The sequence below is a fragment of the Pagrus pagrus genome (assembly GCF_965226575.1).
Source record: "Pagrus pagrus genome assembly, chromosome: 15".
Classification (NCBI taxonomy): Eukaryota; Metazoa; Chordata; class Actinopteri; order Spariformes; family Sparidae; genus Pagrus; species Pagrus pagrus.
Genome location: NC_140199.1, coordinates 3,412,224 through 3,432,547, shown reverse-complemented (window position 1 = coordinate 3,432,547; position 20,324 = coordinate 3,412,224). Strand labels below are relative to the sequence as shown.

Below are 20,324 nucleotides of genomic sequence, written 5' to 3'. Positions count from 1 at the left end.
GAGCTACATACACACAGACACAGAGCAGACACAGCAGAGAGGATGAAACACATCATTGCCTATTGATTGGTTAGTTCTGTTTACTACGTGTGCTTTTTCTTGTTATTATTTAGTTTTTGTTGTATTTTCCCAAATTATGTTATATACATTTTTCTTGTCTTTGAAGAGAGGGAGAGGTCTGTCTAATGAGCCCGATGGCTTCTTCACCTCTTCTGACACATCGCTCATCCTCTCATCTGACTTTACATAATCTTATGTGTGTGCAAATAAAACAAAACATATCCTGCACATTGTGCCTTTTAAATGAAGGATGATGATAGCAAAGCATCATCTCCCATCTCAAAGTTCAAATCTTCTAAGCTCACTCTCCGTGCTCAAACTGCAATTACGGCAATGACAGTTAACAGGCAGCTATAAAATAAATGCTACATTTTGACAATTTTGAAAATCTTTATGAAAGAAGTCACAGATGGTTATAAAAGTTAAAGGATCAGTTAACCACGATGGTCTGAGAGAGGACCGAGCTTCGTCCCAGTCATCTGCTCCGTCTGAATGACCCCGCTGACTCTGAGCTGTGTCTCTCTCTCTCTCTCTCTTTATCTGTCTTTCTATCTTCCTGTCAGTCCATCAGTGTCTCTGTCCTCAGCAGAGCAGAACAAAGGGCTCATTAATGCACCTGGCTGGGTTCTGGCTGGTTCTGCTGCCTCTGATGTTCAACCAATTACAGCTCATTATAAAACACTCTCTCACAGTAACCTGTCCTGTTCGTCCCTTCAGTCTGCTGAAAACGACCGCCGTGCTTATCGTCACATAGATGCTGACGTTTCTGCAGCCTAAAACCAGCTTTCCCTGTTTTCTTTTAATCCTCCTGCATCTCTTCTCTCTCTCTTTACTTCCTCATTCACGTCTTCCCTGACTTTACTTCCCCACTCCACCTCTGTGCGGAGCTGAGTGAGGCCCGGCGCTACTGTTGTATAATGTTATTTACATTTCTCGGCGGTAATTAGGCCGATAGGGGAACGGCTGCGATCCCACAGTCGATTAAGAAGGGGAGGGAGGGAGGGAAGAGGGAGGAGGGGGAGAACAAGCAGGGTGGGAGGGTGTAGGTAGGACGTAGGTCACACAAAGTGCAGACTTTTTAATGTACAGTGATGTCACAGCGCTCCAAATGTATAGAGGTACTTTAAAATGTCTTTTTTCCTTCTTCCTCGTTGTTGTTTTTATTTATTTTTTAAGTATTTTGTTTGTTTGTGTCCCAGGACAGGATGTAATGGTCTTAATTAACCATCTCATCTTTATTTTCTGTTGTCTATACATCGTCCCTGAGCATGAAACAATTTAAAAAAAATAATCATGACAGAAGTGTACATTTAAATAAATCATTATTAATTAAATGACAAATTGATTTAAAAACCAAATTCAGATATTAATAAATAAACAATATATAAACAATAAATAAAACAAATCAGCAGCAAGCAGCAACTCCACTGCAATAATGTGCAAAAATACACTTTTCTAGAAGTATTTCTGTTAAAAACTGTGTGATATGACCTTCAATGTTCACTAGGTGTGTGTATTTATGCACATGTTGTGACTGAGAGGAGACAACATGTCCGGACACAGAGTGCTGTGTTGCAGGTACAGTAAATTAGCCATTGAGGGGCCTCACAGTGAAAATGAGGGAGGGAATGAGAATGAAGTTGGAGAGGGAGAAAAACAAAAGGTTAAAGGAGGTCAAAGCTGTGCACACAGAGGTACGAGGGATGAAAACATGTAGAAATGCTGCAAGAAATAGTGAAGAAGCCACGTGGCGCAAAAGAAACAGAGACCGAAGAGAAAACAGAAGATAACTATCATTTATTATTAATTCATTTGTTGCACCGACACTGAATTTTTCTGAAATGTCTTCATGTTCAAGAGACCACACGCTAAAAATACCACTTACTGTGTTTCAGCATCTGTTCTTTTGTTTAAGGAAGCGTGGTGGCAGTGGTGGACTGTAACTAAGTATATTTACTCAAGTACTTTACTTAAGTTCAGTTTTGAAGTTGCAATGTGCAACTTTTTCTAGTTGTATCACAACCGGGTTAGCATATCTACAAAGCAATTTATTTTATCGACAATGCAATTAAAGGAAATAAAGACAACAAGTCCAATCATCATGAAAAACGCTGGTCAATAATCGGTAAACCCAAAGTATACAGCATGTACATACCTTCAAATATATGTATAATGTTACTTTAGTCTTAAGATACTTTAAGACTTACTCAGGAACTAGCCTGTTTGTACGGGGGACTTTCACTTTCCTTAACAAAGTGATATTTCAGCACCATTACTTTGACTCAAGAATGATTTTTGGGTACTTTTAACAACAGTGTGTGATGGTGTGTTCACTGCCCCGGGTTTAAATGGGTGTTGAGCTGAAGCAAAAGCTCTTCTTTGAAGCCTTTTCTTCTCCTTAAGTTGCCTTTAAATCGACCCTAAAACGTATAGTCGCCAGGAGTTCATATTATTATGTTATTATGTTACATATCTACTTTACAGCTTGATAGAAAACAGAAACCTTCCTGCAGACGTTTGAATCCGACATCACAATCACCCTCCTGCAGCTGAATTCAGAGTCACTGTACCGTCCCGGTCGAACGAGCTGATTCTTTAACCCACTGAGTCGATGTGGGTCGGCCTGGCAGACGGCCGAGTGGAGCCGACGTTGTGTTCGAGGTGAAGTGCGACGCCGATGTAAAGCCGTGTGTGTGTGTGTGTGTGTGTGTGTGTGTTTGGGTTACGTGCCATATACAGCATTATGTATATGTGGGTTTGTTTATTGTAATCACATCAGGTCCAGAGCATGAAGCCCGGTTCCAAGAAGAGTCGGGTGGGGAGGCGACGGGGGGAGGGAAGGGGGAGGCGGGTGATGAGGGCGGGGTCACACAGCATATGGAATACACATCATGGCCCTGATAAGGATCAAAGAGGTTACGCAAGAGCCACAAAAAATCCCTTTGTTTTGTCCAAGAACACACTCCCAATCAGTGTGTGTGTGTCTCTGTGTGTGTGTGTGTGTGTGTGTGTGTGTGTGTGTGTGTGTGTCCACTTCGGGCAGACAAAAGGAACAAAATAAGAAAAAGAACAAAATAATCAAAGATAAGAAAGGAGAAAAAAGAGGAGGAGGGAAATAGATGAAGAAGAAGAAGATTGTCAAATGTGTTGTTCTCTGTCTCGCCCTCATCCATCCAGCCTGCACATGTTTGTGTTTGCTTTGGAGGAAAATAACAGGAATAAATAAATTGAACAGGAGACGCCATCATTAGACTCCAGCTCTCCAGAACAGTCTGTGCAAATAAACAAGAAGACGCCGCTCGCAAAGCGTCCGCAGCTCGACTCGACTCTCACTGAAAGGGAAAACATTGATCTTTGGAGGTTTTTTTTCTGACACTGCATCAGTCGAGACGTATTTGTCTTGAAAAAAACATATAAACGGTGAGAAATACTTCCTCTGCCTCCAAAGAGGATTTCTCAGATCCTGTCAAACATCTGAGCTCTTGCCCCAAATCTGAAAAAGACAATATTCCCACTAAGCCGTTCACATGTGTGATGAAAATGAATATTCCCCTAATATTCCTGTTTATATGCAGCTGTGTATACACGATTAAGAAACACAGCTTCCTTCCGTTCTTGATGTTTGTGGATATACAAAAAACCTGTTGACATCCAAGTCCTCCCTGGTGATTAAAGATAGGTGTGTGACAACCATAATCGTGGGTTTTTCTGTGTGCATGCATCTCCATCTCCAAACAGACAAGAAGCTGAGGGGCACAAACTAAAAATTATCTCGTTATATTGCCTGTTTCTCACCTCAGTGTTCTCAGAAACACATATACCGTTTAGCTTAATATCGCCGGTTCATCATTACTTTTTCCTGGCCAAGAACAGCCCCAATGTGCACGTATCACTCAGCGCTACAGCACACATTAAGTTGCTCTGATTGGTTGCAGGTCTATCCAGTTGCTTCCATGGGCATTTTGGTCTGCGCCTGTAAATAACGGCCCGTGGAAATCAAAATATATTGAGGGATTTTCCCGGCTACACCAACAAACCTACAGTATTGCTAATAAAATGCAGGCAGTCGGATATCAATAAAAGTCTGAGGATCATCGTGATACACTCAGTTGTTTGTTTCATCCAGAATCTTTTAAACTGTTTTGTGTAGAGCCTTCAATATCTGGACTCCATTATGAGTGATTTTTTAATGTGACAGTCCCTACAGCCGCTCAAGTGATCCATGAGCTATTATGAGCTTCATCTAAACCCTAAACGTCAGCGTCGTGTCCATTATTCCTGAGAAAAGTGAACATTAGTCAAACTTCAAAGAGGTAAACGTCTTAATGTTCAGGCTTGTGCTGCTCGTGTTTTGTTGCGCTCTGTCTGATAAAGGTTGACACCTGTGCAGCCTTCAGCAGCGTCAGGCTCAAGTTGCAGTGAAAGGACTTCACATCATGTGATGTGTTGCTTCAGCAAGTCGTCAAACTGGAAAAAGTACACATACACTGTACCAGCACGCACGCACGCACACACGCACACACACACACTTACATGTACAGAGCCTATATAGACACGAACACATATACAATATACGATAGACAAAACACACAGTAACCCCGGAGGAGCCGTTGGCGTTAGCAGCGTCCCACCCACGGGTGCCCTTTGTCTGTACGTCTGTCATCGTCCACTTACTGTATGGACGGACAAATGAGCTGAGAAGTGGAGATGATGAGAGAGAGACCGAAGCTGATGGCAGATACTTTACTGATGACTAATGAAGTTGTGTGGATTTGTTCCCGCTCTAAAAACACCGAACCCTCCGAGGACTGAATGTACAGCCTTGACAGGCAGCTGCTGAGCTGATACCTGCCTGACAGCACAATTTACAGCTTTTAATCACCAGGGAGAGAACAGGGACGCCGACGTGAGGACAGTTTGTCCCCCGGACATAATGAGAAGTTGTGCTCAGAAGAATTGAACACAGATCGTATCGTAGGTGTCTTATAGTTAATGTAATGTATTGTTGGAAGTACATCGACGAGATTAATAAACGAGATACAGTTTCAGACAATTTCCTTTTTATCGATATAGCGGGACGTTGCGCTGTGTGTAACATGTGTCTCCTGTAAAGACATGCAATGTTGCATCTGTGCTGCATGTGTGTGAAACAGAGCCTCTTGCTTGTATGTGAGGTGAATCATAGCGCATCGCTATTCTGCGCGGTAGCTGAAGTCCATTGTGTGACAGTGAAACGCCTGGATGAGAGCGACAGATGTGTTTGTAAAAATGCAAACCCGTGACGGTACAGACATTTCATGCACGATATTTATATAATGAAGACCAAGTTTCTCTTTCTCTCTCTCTCTGTCCTCTCTACGTGCATGAATCATAATAAAAAAGTAAAGATATTTAAGACAATCTAATTTTCAGTGCTGTATTTATTTGACAGGCCGTGGAAAATGACTTTTATACTCCCCAAACATAGCATTTAAATCGTCTTAAATTACATTCAACTTAATTGTAACTTTTCTACTCATGCTACAGTTTTGTGTCCTCTGCTGCAAAACGTGTGGTTTGTAAAGTGTTTCAACAGAAGAAAATAAAAGAAATTTGGAGAAGTGAGAAAAAAGGAGATCTTTTCCCCCGTCTTATTTATCTTGACAGTAAAATTTAAGACACCTGTTTGAAAGAAAAGTTGATTCTTTTATCTTAGATGATTCATTCTTGATTAAAACACACAGACACACCTCTTCATATACTTTCTAAAGGAGTCAGATTCACAGATCAGTTTCAGAAGTATGTTAAATACTCCCCTTTATCATTTGCACCTTCTGAGTTTTTATGTAATCTTTGAGGTCCGTCAACACAAAAACTAAATGCTACAGATTCAACTTCAGTCCGATGCTGCCCCCTGGAGGTACATAGTGTGTCTGTGCATGTGTGTGTGTGTTCCTACTTTAGTCTGGAAGCAGCAGAACAGCTGTGTCAGGTACGGGTGTTTTCTGGCGAGGGCCAGGATCCGTTTCTCCGTCAGGGTGCAGTCCACGTCGTCGTCCTGCAGGATCACGTCCTTCTTCAGCACTTTGACGGCGTAAACCTCGTCGCTGCCTTTCAGCTCCGCCAGCATCACCTGGTCACGTGACAACACGACAGTCAGAATACAGCTGAAAACACTAACATTACACTAAAGAGAGTATTTTCCACAAAGCTCTCCGTTTTCTTCCACTTCCCACTTTCTGTCGTGCGCTCACCTTTCCGAAGCTTCCTTTCCCCAGAACTTTGATGAACAGGAAGTCGTGCAGGTTCATCCTCTTGAGTTCAGGAGCGATGTGACCTTTGACCTCTCCGTTCTCCTGCTTTCCTTCACCCTTCACTCCGACGCTGCCTCCGTCACCTCCTCCTCCTCCTCCTCCTCCTCCACCTCCACCTGCATCAGTGTCCCCCGTCACCGTAGAATCAGACGAGGCGGCGGAGAGGGGCAGCGTTGTGTGCTCCTCTCCGCGGTGGTCAAACGACAGAACCTTGCGGATATTCTCCAGCTCCTTCGCATCTGGACACAAAAATCAAAATAAGATGAGTTCATATGTTTTGGTTTCATGCAGCTCAGAGGTTATGTGTGATGCTCAGAGCTTGTGTTACCCTGGTCGCACGGTGAGGTCGGGGCGGACTTTGAGCGATCCTCTTCTGTTGTTTTTGGCGTCCCTGATATCGGCTGCTGGGGGTCCTGACCCTGAGGAAACTGTTCAAAGACAAAAACATCCCTGTCAACATCTGGACTTTGTGAAGTATAAGTAAAGTTTGCAGCAGTTTGACTCTTTCTGAAACCTTTTTCCGTCTCTGGGCGCTGTTGAAGATCTTGTCTGGTGTGACTCCGAGGTCGGAGAGGACTTTAGCAATTCCTCTGGCGTCCACGCCGCAGTTAGGAGCCACGTTACTCTCACAGCGCCGGTGTACATTCACTTTACACACTGAAACACACAGGAGAAGGTCAAGTGAGCCGCACCACGGTTACGATATCTACACTTTTATTAACTGAAGCTAACACACTGTGTCCGTCTGTACCTTTACACTGGAGCCCCTGTCGCAGCAGACCCCACAGCAGAGACCCACAGTGGTCGCAGAAGGTGAGAACTTTAAAGCTGTGGATGCTGAACATGTGCGGCACGTTGACGCTGAACCTCTGAGATCCGACCGTCTGGAAGAGACACAACACACAACAGGACGCTGAGAGGTTGCATCTAACTGACGCCTAAAGCAGAAAGTGTTGCATCTAATAAAAAACATCCCGTACTTCCCCGACCGTGTCCTCCTGCTTCTTCATCCCAGCACACTTGGTAATGATCAGCTCATGGCAGCGCTTATGGACCACACAGGTACACACTGCAGGAGGAACACACACAGGCATAAGGAACACATGTACAGGGAAATTATGTGTTTAAAGAAACATATATTAAGGTTAAAACACTGGACTGATCAATGAAACTCCCTCCTACCTTGACACTGGTAGCCCTGCTTTCCTAAAACGCCCCTGAAGGTCAGAGAGAGACAGAAAATAGATCGTTACCCAAAATAAAAAAGACTTCACGAGCTGTGTTTTGCGTCCTAGTACAGATGGGAGGGTTTTGTAAGACTTAAGAGGAGATAAACAGCAAATGGGTTTCATTTATTATTACAGACTGGCAGTTATAAACAAGTCCACATCCTGAAAATCAATCCTTTGAACGTACAAATGTTGAACAAGACTACCGAGAAATCCACAAAACCAAATGTATTTTCACCTGAAAGGACACATTCTGCAGGGCTTACTAAAATAAATATTAGCTGGCCCACATAAAAACACTCTGTTCCTCTGTACGGCGCAGACACAACGTCTTTGTGACTCCGATTACACATGAGAGTTTCACAGTGGAGCACCGAGGCCGCATGGTTTCCAAAGCGAGCGACTCGAACACAGTTTGTTGGGATGGAAACAAACACAGCTGGCTCTGTTTATTACTGCACACTTCACAGCATCCACTGTGTTTACTGGTAAACATGGCAGCAGCTTCACGGGAGAAATCAGGTTCAGGCAGAAAATCAGAGAATGCTGCAAAAAAGCCTGATACAGGAAAACAAGTGTTCACATGTATTTCTTTCTTTCAGAGCCTTTGGACCAGCTAACGTTATACACTGTGTTGAGCATCTGCATGACAATGAAATGAGGATGATTCTGCAGAGATTCAGCCACTGTTTGTTAACTTTAATACACATTCATGCTGATAAAGGGTGTGAGGCCTCACCAGATGAAGTCCCGGCAGTGGGAGCAGTAGGTAGGCTGTCTCAGGTAGGTGGCCATGAACTTGTGTCCGTTGACCTGGTGGACCCGGCGGCGGACGGCGCCCTGACGCTTCCTGGGACGCATCCGCTGCCGAAACACACGCTCCTCATTCTCGGGGGAGCCCGGGGCAGCTGCCAGGACACACATCACACACATTATTATACAGTGTGACAGCAACATATGCAAATACATTTTTACTGTCTTTTTGAATACTGGTGCTGGACGTTAAAGAAACCTCAAAGAGATAAACGAGCAACACAATGTGAGTGTTTCTGTTCTTTAAAATCTGCAGCCACATCACGTAGCCACTAGATGGCGCTGACACTGTGTGACTGAGGATGAGGCTGTAGATTCAGTGATTAATTGAACACACTGGTCTTTTCTTTTTCCACACAGCCAGTCACGCTGTCTGACTCGGTCTGTGCTGATCTTTCTGCCTCTTTGTGTTTAATTAAAAAGGGGTTCTCCCAGTGGAACGACGAGAGATTTCAATTAGTCCGACCCTGTTTTAATCTCACACTCACATAAACTACCTGAGGCAAGCAAGTGAGACACTGGGTACGTCCCATTTCCCTTTAAATTGCATCAAGGAAACCATGTGAGGAGAGAGGAAACGAGGAGATATGTTTAAAGAGGAATGAGACGTCTTTGCTCAGCTGTCAGTCGGCTTTAACAGCTGTTTGTGTCTGCACACATGTGCGTTGTGCTAACGTTACCGAAGCCACACGATGTTCAGTGCGGAGGAGCAGCCTGTTACCTGTTTAACAAACACCTGCACATGAAGAACAGGCAGCATTATGTATTTATACTGCTGCTCAAAGGCACAGAAACATTTCCACTGTCAGAGTGAGTTATTATATTATTAAGGTCATTGATACTCATCATCTAAACCTCTCTTTTAATTGCTGGAAATTATTTATTAGGCTAAATGTTTCAGAGGAAATCTAATTGTGTAACATATCAAACCAGATGCTTTATAACGATTATCAGACTCACATGTGACTGAAATGAAAATAAATGACATAAAAAGAGTTTCTTTCTGACAGACGCTCTGTCTCTGACTTTAATTGTATCCATAATAAAAGTTAATGAGGGATAAAACATGACACGAAAAGACAAACGTTTCTAATAAAGGAAGAAAGTTGTTTGTGGTCCTTTTGTAGTTCAGACATACAGTTAAATCAGAGTTTTTAACAAGATGGTGAACCAGAAAACAACATCTGGTTTCACTCCCGAATGAAGCGCCAGTGATGTCTTGATGTATCAGATCAGTCCGATCTGCTGCGGCATCCAATCAGTACTTGATATCCAATAAGGGGCTGTGTTAGACGTAAGAGCTCTGGCATGACTTGCAAGATGGCGGACCAGAACAACTTCCGATTCAAGTGAGGATCGAGGAGGAAGAACTGTTCAAAAAGGGATCTGGGTTACTTTACTGTAAAGTTCAGTAGGAAGAGTGAATGGGTCGGGATGAGACGCTGACCCGGTGGATTCTAAGGGGGTTCGCAGGCCAGATGAGATATGTAATCTCTCCAGCTAACTCTGGGTCTGCACCAGGGGTGTCTTCCCAGTTGATCATGCCCGGAAAACCTCAGGAGGGAGGCACCCAGGAGGCGTCCTAATCAGATCCACGAACCACCTCAGATGGCTCCTTTCAACGGCTCTACTCTGAGCTCCTCACGCTTTCTCTCAGGCTGAGCCCAGCCGCCCTGTGGAGGACATTTTTTCGGTCACTACCCAAAGCTCATAACCATAGGTGAGGGTTGGAAGATAGATCAACTGGTAAATTGAAAGCTTCGCCTTCCAGTTCAGCTCCCTTTTCACCACAACGGGCTGGTGCAAAGCCTGCAATGCTGCTCGTCCGTGTCACGTTCCATTATCCCGTCACTTGTGCAAAAAGACCTCAAGTGACTTCTCAAGTGATATTTCTCCCGGGCCCTCCATCGTGTGCATCAGGCCTCTAACGCTGTCTGCCATGTTTGAAGCTCAGTTGCTCAGTGGGTTGTTGTTTCCTCAGCAGCTGTGATGAAAGTATATTCAAACACACTACACACTGTAATCATTCAGCACTACCTCGGACCACCTCTGCTAACAGGTGAGAGGAGTTATTGCATCAGCGGTCATAGCTGCTGTAGTTACACCACGTGCAGCAGGATGCGTGATGTGGAAGTTATCGTGGATATCTATTGGTCCTCGAGGATGAATCTGGTCTTTCCTGTGGCGCCACCCTCAGGACAAACTTCACACTCACATCTCCTCCTCTGTTAAACCTCTGCACATGCCCGTCATGTTCTGCCTGTCCTCACTCTAACTCCTCCAGCCCCTCTGCTTCACGCCATCACCATCGCCTAGCAACTGACGACTGCTGCCTGGCAACAGTGATAGACTTAGCGTCGTCTACAGGGGAGGGTTCTGGGCCGGAGGGGGGGCTCTGTGATAGACGTGCCGTTTCCTCTGTGGTGTCCTCATCACAACCCCAAAAAGTTAAAGCTCAGTGCTCTCACAGTGACAGTGTAGCAAAAACTACAGTGATGGACACCATCAACAATGAGCGCCTTTATCTTTAATAGCACCAGAAGCATTAACAAAGTCCTGATAGGCTGCAATGTTTATTACACCTCATAACAAAGTGATGGAAGGAACAAACACACTGACACATCTGATGATAATCTGGACCAAAGTGTTGGAGATGGATGGGCAGACAACTAGCATATGCCCCTGAGACTAAACTGAAGCTCATCAACCACGTTTTAAAAAAAATCTAGGCTACGTAAAAAGCTTAGTTTCTGCAGAAATTGGCAGGATGGACGATGTTACTCATGGCTTTAATAAACAGAGTAGAGGAAGTAGAGGTCACAAACCAGAAACAAACCTGGTGATTGACAACCACCATTAAACCTCAAAGAAGAAGAAGAAGATGCTGAAAAAGAGGAAGAAGGTGAAGAAGAAGAAGAAAAAGAAGATGCTGAAAAAGAGGAAGAAGGAGAAGAAGGAGGAGGAGGACGAGGTAGAGGAGGAGAAGAAGAAGAAGAAGAAGGAGGAGGACGAGGTGGAGGAGAAGAAGAAGAAGAAGAAGAAGAAGAAGAAGAAGAAGAAGAAGAAGAAGAAGGAGGAGGACGAGGTGGAGGAGAAGAAGAAGAAGAAGAAGAAGAAGAAGAAGAAGAAGAAGAAGAAGAAGAAGGAGGAGGACGAGGAGAAGAAGAAGAAGTGGAAAAACAGGAAGAACAAAAAGAAAGACAACTGCACTGCACCTACATACTTACATTCATTCCTGTTGCTACTTATAGACCTGCTCTACTTCTTCACAGTCACCTGTGTTGCTCTAATTTTTTAAAGTTATATCCAACCTCTAGATTCAGTCCTTGTGAAAAGAGGACATGTTTTAGAGACAGGTTGAGAGCATTTGTTTGTTTTTTCTCTTTATTTTCGGCATTAACTGCTGTGCCATGGTTAGACTATCTGGATTTGTAAAGATCAACAGATCATTAGTTTTATGCCCTGAAACATCACGTTATTTATATTTTAAAATTCTTCTTTGGGGTATTTTACAACAACAGCTCGACCATGTCCTGGTGGCATTTTGTAGATTAAATGCCACCGTTCAGTTCAGTCAGTCAGTTGCAGCTGCAGCCCACCGGTGAGCTAGCTGTGTCGCCATTTAAGTGTTTTTTGGACAAAGCTCATTCTTAAATCGAAATCGTGACGCCCCAAACAGGCAAAGCATTTAAAAAAAAAAAAATGTGGTTGACATAAAAGAATCAACATTTTTTACCAAGAAAACTTTATTATGTCAACAGTCAGAAACGCTCCCAGCTGACAACAACAGAGTCACAGCAACTTATAAATATTTCAACAGCAGGCGGCTTATCATCCCGTCCTGGTGACAGCAGGGCTTTGTGTCTGCGAGTGTGTGTGTGTGAGTAAGTGTGTGTGTGTGTGTGTGTGCGTGTGTGAAAGCTAATAGGTTGATTGCAGCTCTCAGGCCTGACAGCTCACCCATGTGTTCTCTGCTATGCAAACACATTTAAGTAATGCCTGCAATTTCAACCACACACACACACACACACACACACACACGCACACAGATACATAAATATATCGTATCAAACAGCAACAGAGAGACAAATAAAGTAACATGATTAAAGATTTAACATTAAAGAGAGAAAAAGAAACATCCTAATGACACCTCGCTGTCACTCTGTACTGATTTTCTCTCCCTCTCGATGATGTAACTCGTCCATTAGAGTACACTCCACTTTACTAATCAATTTATCACCCCCCTCCCCCTCCGCTGACCTCTGGTTCACTCCCTCTCCGTCTCTCTCTTCTTCCATTCTGTCATGTCTCTCTAACACGCAATCACAGACACACACACACACACACACACACACACACACACACTGTTAAACCGGTAAACATTCATCATCTCTGCAGCAGGAGAGTAAAATCTGAGGTGGGAAAGTCACTTGTGTTTGTTTTTAGCTTGAAGTGGTTCAGGGTTTTTTTGTTTTCAGTTTCAGGAGATGAATCAAAGAAGAAGAAGAGTTACCAGTTAAATGCCGTATGAGCTTTCTCAGATTATGTGTTAAACATAAATCAGCACCATCAGCAGGATGTTTAAGCTCTGAGACTTTCCTCTTGTTGCTCTATTTCATCTGTATGAACATGTTTCAGGTAAATACGTTCATGAGCTTCAGCAGTCGCAGGACGGACACCGAAACAAAGAGGCATCGTTTGGTCTGGCTGATGATGTGTTTTGGGTTGGGACCGCATTAGATTCTGGTGCTGGACCTGGAGCTGATGTCATCGTGTAAGAGCAGTGAGGAAGGATCAAAACATTCGGTCCACCAAACTGCATTTTCCAGTTTATCAGAACCACAGTACAACTGAAGCTGTAGAGGATTTACAAACACACAGGAGACAGTCAGACAGACAGGAAGTGTGTTCTTGTATCTACGATATCCTCCCGTATAAACACCTCTCTCTCTCTCTGTTCCTCAGAAGTGTCTGACAGCTGATCTCTCTGGGCTTTCTATGTATCTGTGTGTGTGTGTGTGTGTGTTTGGATAGATGTTGCAGGGGTGTGTGCATCTTATGACTATGTTTTTTTTCTGACAAGCAGCCTCTCGGTCGTGTGAACTGTCTGGTCCCCACTGAGTTGCAAAAGTGGAAGTTGCGTGAAATCAAGAAAGGGTTAGGGTTAGGGTTAGGGTTTTCTGACTAATAGTCAGCGTCGGTTTCTCCGAACCATGACACTTATCTTTTCCTGAGCTAAACCAAGCAGTTATAGATGAACGTCATTAACACAAATGACAAAAAAAATAGTTTTTTGTCGTTTGTTCGAAGGAATTAGACATCTTCATGACAAAAATGTTAAAAAAATAAAAAAGTTATCAGCCCATCATTGAATTAAAAATTGATGTGACAGGACAGATAAACATCAGCCACTGCTATCGCTGAATGTCATCTTATACGCAGATGATAGGCTGATATTAGTTGACAAGGTCTGATGGGCTGATAGCAATGTTAAAATACTTAGGCATATGTTTTAATACTTCTCCAAACGGCGACTGCTCCAAAAGCAAACCTTATGTGCTGCTCTGGAAAGCACTGACAAAGTTTAACGCTGTGTCATCATTAAACTTCAACTGAGAGCTCTTGCTGCATGACATCATGACTTTCACTACAGCGTAGAGGTAATATACACATTCACAGGAAACACTGTGCAACGTTACTTCTTGATTAAAACACTGACTCATGACTTCACTTTCATACGATGTGACACGAATGAACGAAAGTCCTGATTTTAAACTACAGGATCGAAGTTAAAACCACTTTAGATTGAACGTGTCAGAGAGTGAGAGCTACGCGGCGCTTGTTGAATGATTTTAAACTAATTTGAAATGACAGATTGCGAAATAGGAAAGAGGCAGCAGGGGCGTGTTTCTCAACACGCAAGGACCTACTTTTACAAAGCTTTTAGTGAGCCACCACAGGACACACACACACACACACACACACACACACTCACATCAAAGACACACATCAGCCTCGGAGAGAAAACAGCTGTATCGACCCGATATGATGTATCCACTATGCGTGAATGTAAATCCTGAATCAAATGAATGTTTTGTTTCCGTATCTTATAAAATTACCTTTTAATGCAAAGAAAGCTTTTTTATTAGCTTGATGTCTTTGGGTGAATTGTCCTTTGAGAGGCTCTAATTTACCCTGATTACATGTTCCTTCCCCTGAATTCCAGCTAAAAGCTAAACAATAACACATTGACATGATGTATAAATGATATCGCACGGCTGTAATGTCGATCGATACGTATGTGGGTTGATTAGCCGGAATAAATGCCTCCCTTCCAAGTAAACTGACTAAAAAGCCATTAGCCTCATTAGAGCTGCTTTATAATTCTGTCTCTGCCTTTTCTGTCTGTTTTGTTTCCCTCATCAGGGCCGAAGTTTTCAAACTTCTAGTTTCACACAACAACAGATCTTATTTTAGCTGTAAACGTTAACATTTCATAGAGCAGCTCTCACTGTAACAAGGAGGATTCATGGTGTACAGGCGTCTCTTTAAGCCTGTTCAGACCCGTAGAAACTACCCACACGACTCCTCACTTGATTGCAGGTCGACATGCCTTTTTTTTTTAAGTGTTGTTACAAATTTACAAAAGAGAAATACATAAAGATGAATTCCTGCCGAGGCTGTTGTTGTAATAGCCCGTTTCCACTGGTCAAAAATCCCACTTAAACCCGCTAAGGTCTGGCTTTTGTGTGCGATGGGAACGTGGACACTCGGGTCGGTTTCGATCTGAACGAAAGACCCGGATGAACACGCTAAATTCTGATGTATATGATGAAGTGATGACACATTATCAACACCCGGTGGTGGCACTTAAGTAAGTAATTTTGTTGTTTTCTCTTCTGTTTCAACGTGGACGTTTCAAGTTTCCAGCGCATTCGTTACGTGAAACGTGACGTAAATCTCAGACTTGCCTGTGGGAAACTTCCTTTTCACACAGACATATCAGATGCTACTTTCAATCGCTGTGTCATCTGATGCAATAGTGGTTTAATTCTTTGCGGTGTACAAAAGCTGTTGTAAACGCTGCAGAGTGTAAAAACCCACAACTTCCAGATAAGTTCTCGTGGAAGTTGTGGGTTTTGAGTGTAGCAACATTAAACTGGATCTCAGGAGTAAAAATAAGAGGAACTTAGTACTTTAGCTGCGATAGCCACAATGACTCAGCAGGGAAAAGTATCATCCAGCTGCCACTTACAGGTTTACTCCATCGCCTCCACACTTACAGACTTCACCAGAGCGTTCTTACCTTCACTGGAAGATCCTGATAGGTCAATAACAACATACACCTTCCCCTCTGGCTCCAGGTCAATCTACAGACAGAGAAGTGATGGAAGAAAGAGGGCAGGAGGAGGGAAAAGAGGGGACAGAGGAAGAAAAAGAGACAAGATTACGTTAAAATTAACATTAGTATGATTAAATATCAGCTTTAATCGACCTTTATGCTTTTGTAGCTGTCTGACGTGGCCAGTGTGTATGTAATCTGTGGCATTGAGCTACACAGCAGATTTTCAAAATGCATATAAAGTTTATTTTCCTAGTTGAAAATGGTTCATTCTTCATGCTGCAGTAATGTGATGGGATTTCTATTCTCTCTAGGAAAGTTTGAAATAAAAACACTGCTCACACACCGCAGGGCTATCGACGTTTAGAGCCAACCTGCTGTTCATCAGATCATTATCCTGATGTCCGCTAGTTGTCCTATGTGGCCAGAAGTCTGTAATATTAAAAAACCTGCCGTAAAAAATAAAAAAAAAACACGACCACTACCCCAGAAACAGCATTTCTGCAAGGCTAAAGACTTTTTTGTGACTTTGCATATATTTTCCATAACGTTCTTAAATAGTGTTATTGGAAAAATATTCTGAAGCCGTCCTCCCACTCGGCGCCGCCGCTGCCACGAACGTGTTGGCAACCTTTGGGAAACTGTGCGATCGTAACTTCCTGTTTGGCCGAAATCTCGCAGTATCACTTGCAACACGGCGGTAATGTGGTAACAAGCAGACGAAAGAGAGTTAGAGAAAAAAGTGAGAGACTTACAGCGAACTAGAGGTTGACACATATCCTGTCACACACCCCCACATCATATACACACACACCTCACACACACACACACACACACACACACACACACACACACACTCACATGGAGTCTGAATGTGTTTAGGCCAGAGAAAAGTTGTGGGGAGGGAAGGCAACTGCTGCTCTGCAATTTATGAGTATCTGCACGTGTGTGTGTGTGTGTGTGTGTATACAGCAAGTGTGTGTGTGTGTGTGTGTGTGTGTGTGTGTGAGTGTGAGAGAGAGAGAGAGAGAGAGAGAGAGAGAGCATGCCAGAGTGCATTTGAGCTTGTCTCATGAAAGCAAGTGGGCATCGGCCAGGGGCTCACAGAGTTTCTACCAGCAGCTTGCACCACCCACAGTGTCCATAATCCCCCTTTGCACACACACACACACACACACACACACACACACACACACACACACACACACACACACACACACACACACACACACACACACACACACAGTGAGCAGCAATAAGTGAAGACTTGTGCAGTGAAGGCGAACAGGCGTGGGTTCAGTAATGTATACAGTAGGAGATGGAAAGCAGAGAGAGAGACGGATGAGGGGGAGGACAGAGAAAGTTTGTTGGCTCGTTCCAGTGTGAGAGTGCGGGGTGGGGGTGAGGGTGGTGGTGAGGGTGGAGGCCTGATGACTTTTTTGTTTTGTTTCGTTAACACACTCTCTCTTTTCACCTCCAGCGTTTGCTCGTTCCGCGAGACGGCACCTTGTTTTTGGGCCCTAATGCATCCTCATTACAAACTGAGCACATTTTGAGGTTTAACAGGATAATTATTCTCATCCATCTGCGTTTTCTACGAAGCAGCGGAAGGAAGGAAGTCGTTGTGGCAGATGGACAGATGAGGGTGGCAGAATATTGCCATGAATGTGGCAGAGGAGGAGGCGGAGGAGGGGTTTTATATGTTATAAACAGGGACATGTCGAGGCTGTTTTTGTTCCCAGCGTCACTCAAAGACGGGGATAGCGCTGTCTTTCTGTCAGAAGTGTGGGTGGATAAACAACAATGCATCAGAAGTGTTTTGTTTCGGCATTCATACGTATCAAAATTAGGCTGAATAAAGTAATGTGGGCCTTAAATGGCTGACATTGTTCGTTCATGTAATTATTAATGCATGATAATTACAAAAATAGAGCACAAACTTCTCCACACTCTGTAGTCAAACTGCTTTGTCTTTAACTACTTGAAAGACGTAACTAATCTACTTTTATCTCTCAGCAAAAACTGAATATTATAAAATCGAGTACAGTCACTTCCTCTTTGGCTAAACTTGAGTGTACTTACTTTGATACGACTGAAATGATAAATGTGTTAACTCCTTCACCATGGACGTCATGTTTTTACCCAGGTCTGCCGTCAGCAGGATTACAGATTACAGAAACTACTCATGGATTTCCACGAAAATTGGATAGAGGATGGTCCTCTGCCCAGAATAGATCCCATTATCTTCTGGTGTGGATCTGGATTTTTTTCTCACTTATTTCTCAGGAAATAATGATGAAAAAATCAGGCTGGTACCAGAGAGTTGGCACAATTTGATGTGGATCATGATTAAAATCTGTAACTAGTGTATTTAAGTATGTTTTATTTGATAATGGATTAGGCTCGATTAGTTGAAGGGGACTGTTGGGCCTCGGTGGAGGTATGCACTCTACCTTTCTGGTTCATTAACGTAACAAGCAGAAAATGAATCAACAACAATATTGGTCACTGGTTCCTTATCTGTTGTTTAATCGAGCAAAACATTTTCATTTGGTAAAGACAATAATGATGTCATCAAGAAGAGAAAACAAGGAACTGGGTGCACACACACACACACACACACACACACACACACACACACACACACACACACACAAACACACAAACACAAACACCACCTCCCTTCCTCTGAGGTCACAGTCCTCCATTCATCAGCTGCTTACTGAGCGTGCTCAGACTCACAGGTGCAAAATGTCACTAAATATAGAAGCGGCGGAGGAAGGAAAAGGCCCTTCAGTGTGTGTGTGTGTGTGTGTGTGTGTGTGTGTGTGTGTGTGTGTGTCCATGTCATACACATGGCGGATGCACTACACTCGTTTAACTCCTCGTCCGTGTTTATCTGAGAGCTGACGGCTGCACGCACACACGGAGGTCAAAGGTCACAGGAAGGGCACGCAGGAGAGAGAGAGGAAGATGTGTTCAAATACACATGTGTACTGCAGCATGTACATATATATATATATATATATAAATATATACAGTACATCCTGATAACAAGTGTTTATTACAGATACTTCACATCACACATCACTCCTCCGCTTCACATCGCCTGCTGGAGTGTGTTCAGGTCAAGAACAGCTCCTTCAAACATCATGTGGTCTCCATCATGTGAGCACCAGCATGTGTGTGTGTGTGTGTGTGTGTGTGTGTCTATATTATATTGTGCTAGATATTTATTCGAGAACTGTACGCTCATTTGTGGAGGACATACACACACAGACACACACAAACACACTCTGAGGTAAATTAAATTGCAGGCTTTAACTCAATTGAGCAGGTTTCCCTCCATCCGCTCTAATGCATCTGAAGCGTGTGTGTGTGTGTGTGTGTGTGTGTGTGTGTGTGTGTGTGTGTTGTTTATAATCGTGCAGCTCTGAGATGATCAGTCAGTGTTCAGTACTGAAAGGCCGTGATTTTTTTCATGACGAAAACACATTCGTTCTTTGAGGAATTGAAGTATTTATTGTGCATAAACTGACGAAATAAATGAAACTAATATGTAAAAACAAAGTTTCAGATGTTCAAAGAAATAAATCATGTTTTTCTCCACAAATGAAATCTGTGTCCTTTTTAAGCCAAACAACTTATTCAATCTCACAGTCATAAATAACGACGGCACCCTCAGCATGTCAGTGTTTGGTGTCTGTTAACCCTCAAAGACACTTGACACTTGATGCCGACTGCTAAACAAAGTATATACCGGAGAATCTGGTACCCAAACCTCGTTCTAGGTCTTTGAGGGTTAAAAAAAGACCTGTGAGTGGTCCAACGCTTCACTTGTGATATGGGAGTGCTCGATTGAATGGATTAGAGTGTGTGTGAGTGTGTTTCTGACATGGGCGACTACTACGAGGACAAATTTCAGACTAAAGACCAGTTAATTAGGGACAGTTTGTCCAATTCAGGATAAAACTGTGTCAACAATTGGGAGACGCTCATTTGTTGGTTAAGGTGAGTGGCAAGTCTCCAGGAAATGAATATAAGTATATGTAAATAGTGACATGAATCAACCCGTGTGTGTGTGTGTGTGTGTGTGTGTGTGTGTGTGTGGTGATAACTCCTTGTGATTGCGACTGACCCAAAAATAAAAGGTCCTTCAGCAAGTGATGACTTCTGTCCACACCTGCCAGCTCTGTCACGCTTACACACACACAGACACGTACACACACACACACACACACACACACACACACACACACACACACACACACACAGAGTCTGTCAAGGTTGAAGTGAGAGCACATGACATTGTTGAACTCTTGGCTCAGAGTCACTGTAGACACACTGTACTGTACACAAACACACACCCTTTATTTAGACTCTCTTCTCACGTCTCTGGCACAAAGTCCAGTTTACAATAAAAGAAAAATTCAATATAAAAAATAAATATTGACACTTTTTTTCCCCTCACAACTGCCCACATCCATCCCATCATACGTCAAACACTCAGCAGATAAAGAAAGGCATCGCTATGGACATAAAACTCTTTAGTAAAAATTGGTTATAACCAGAAACACAACAAACAAT

At 43.2% G+C, this 20,324-nt stretch overlaps 1 protein-coding gene across 1 annotated transcript in view; it reads right to left on the bottom strand.

The window, feature by feature from the left end:
* The window catches only part of LOC311270145 (protein kinase C epsilon type-like), a 65,818-nt gene that overhangs the window by 27,708 nt on the left and 17,786 nt on the right, over window positions 1–20,324 (bottom strand). Inside the window, exons 2-10 of the mRNA XM_084374871.1 lie at window positions 15,702–15,765; window positions 8,322–8,490; window positions 7,536–7,570; window positions 7,334–7,422; window positions 7,105–7,237; window positions 6,868–7,010; window positions 6,682–6,781; window positions 6,294–6,592; window positions 5,999–6,172 (exon numbers count right to left, since the gene is read on the bottom strand). Coding sequence (XP_084230997.1) covers window positions 5,999–6,172; window positions 6,294–6,592; window positions 6,682–6,781; window positions 6,868–7,010; window positions 7,105–7,237; window positions 7,334–7,422; window positions 7,536–7,570; window positions 8,322–8,490; window positions 15,702–15,765 — 1,206 coding nt within the window. The remainder of the gene's footprint in view (window positions 1–5,998; window positions 6,173–6,293; window positions 6,593–6,681; window positions 6,782–6,867; window positions 7,011–7,104; window positions 7,238–7,333; window positions 7,423–7,535; window positions 7,571–8,321; window positions 8,491–15,701; window positions 15,766–20,324) is intronic.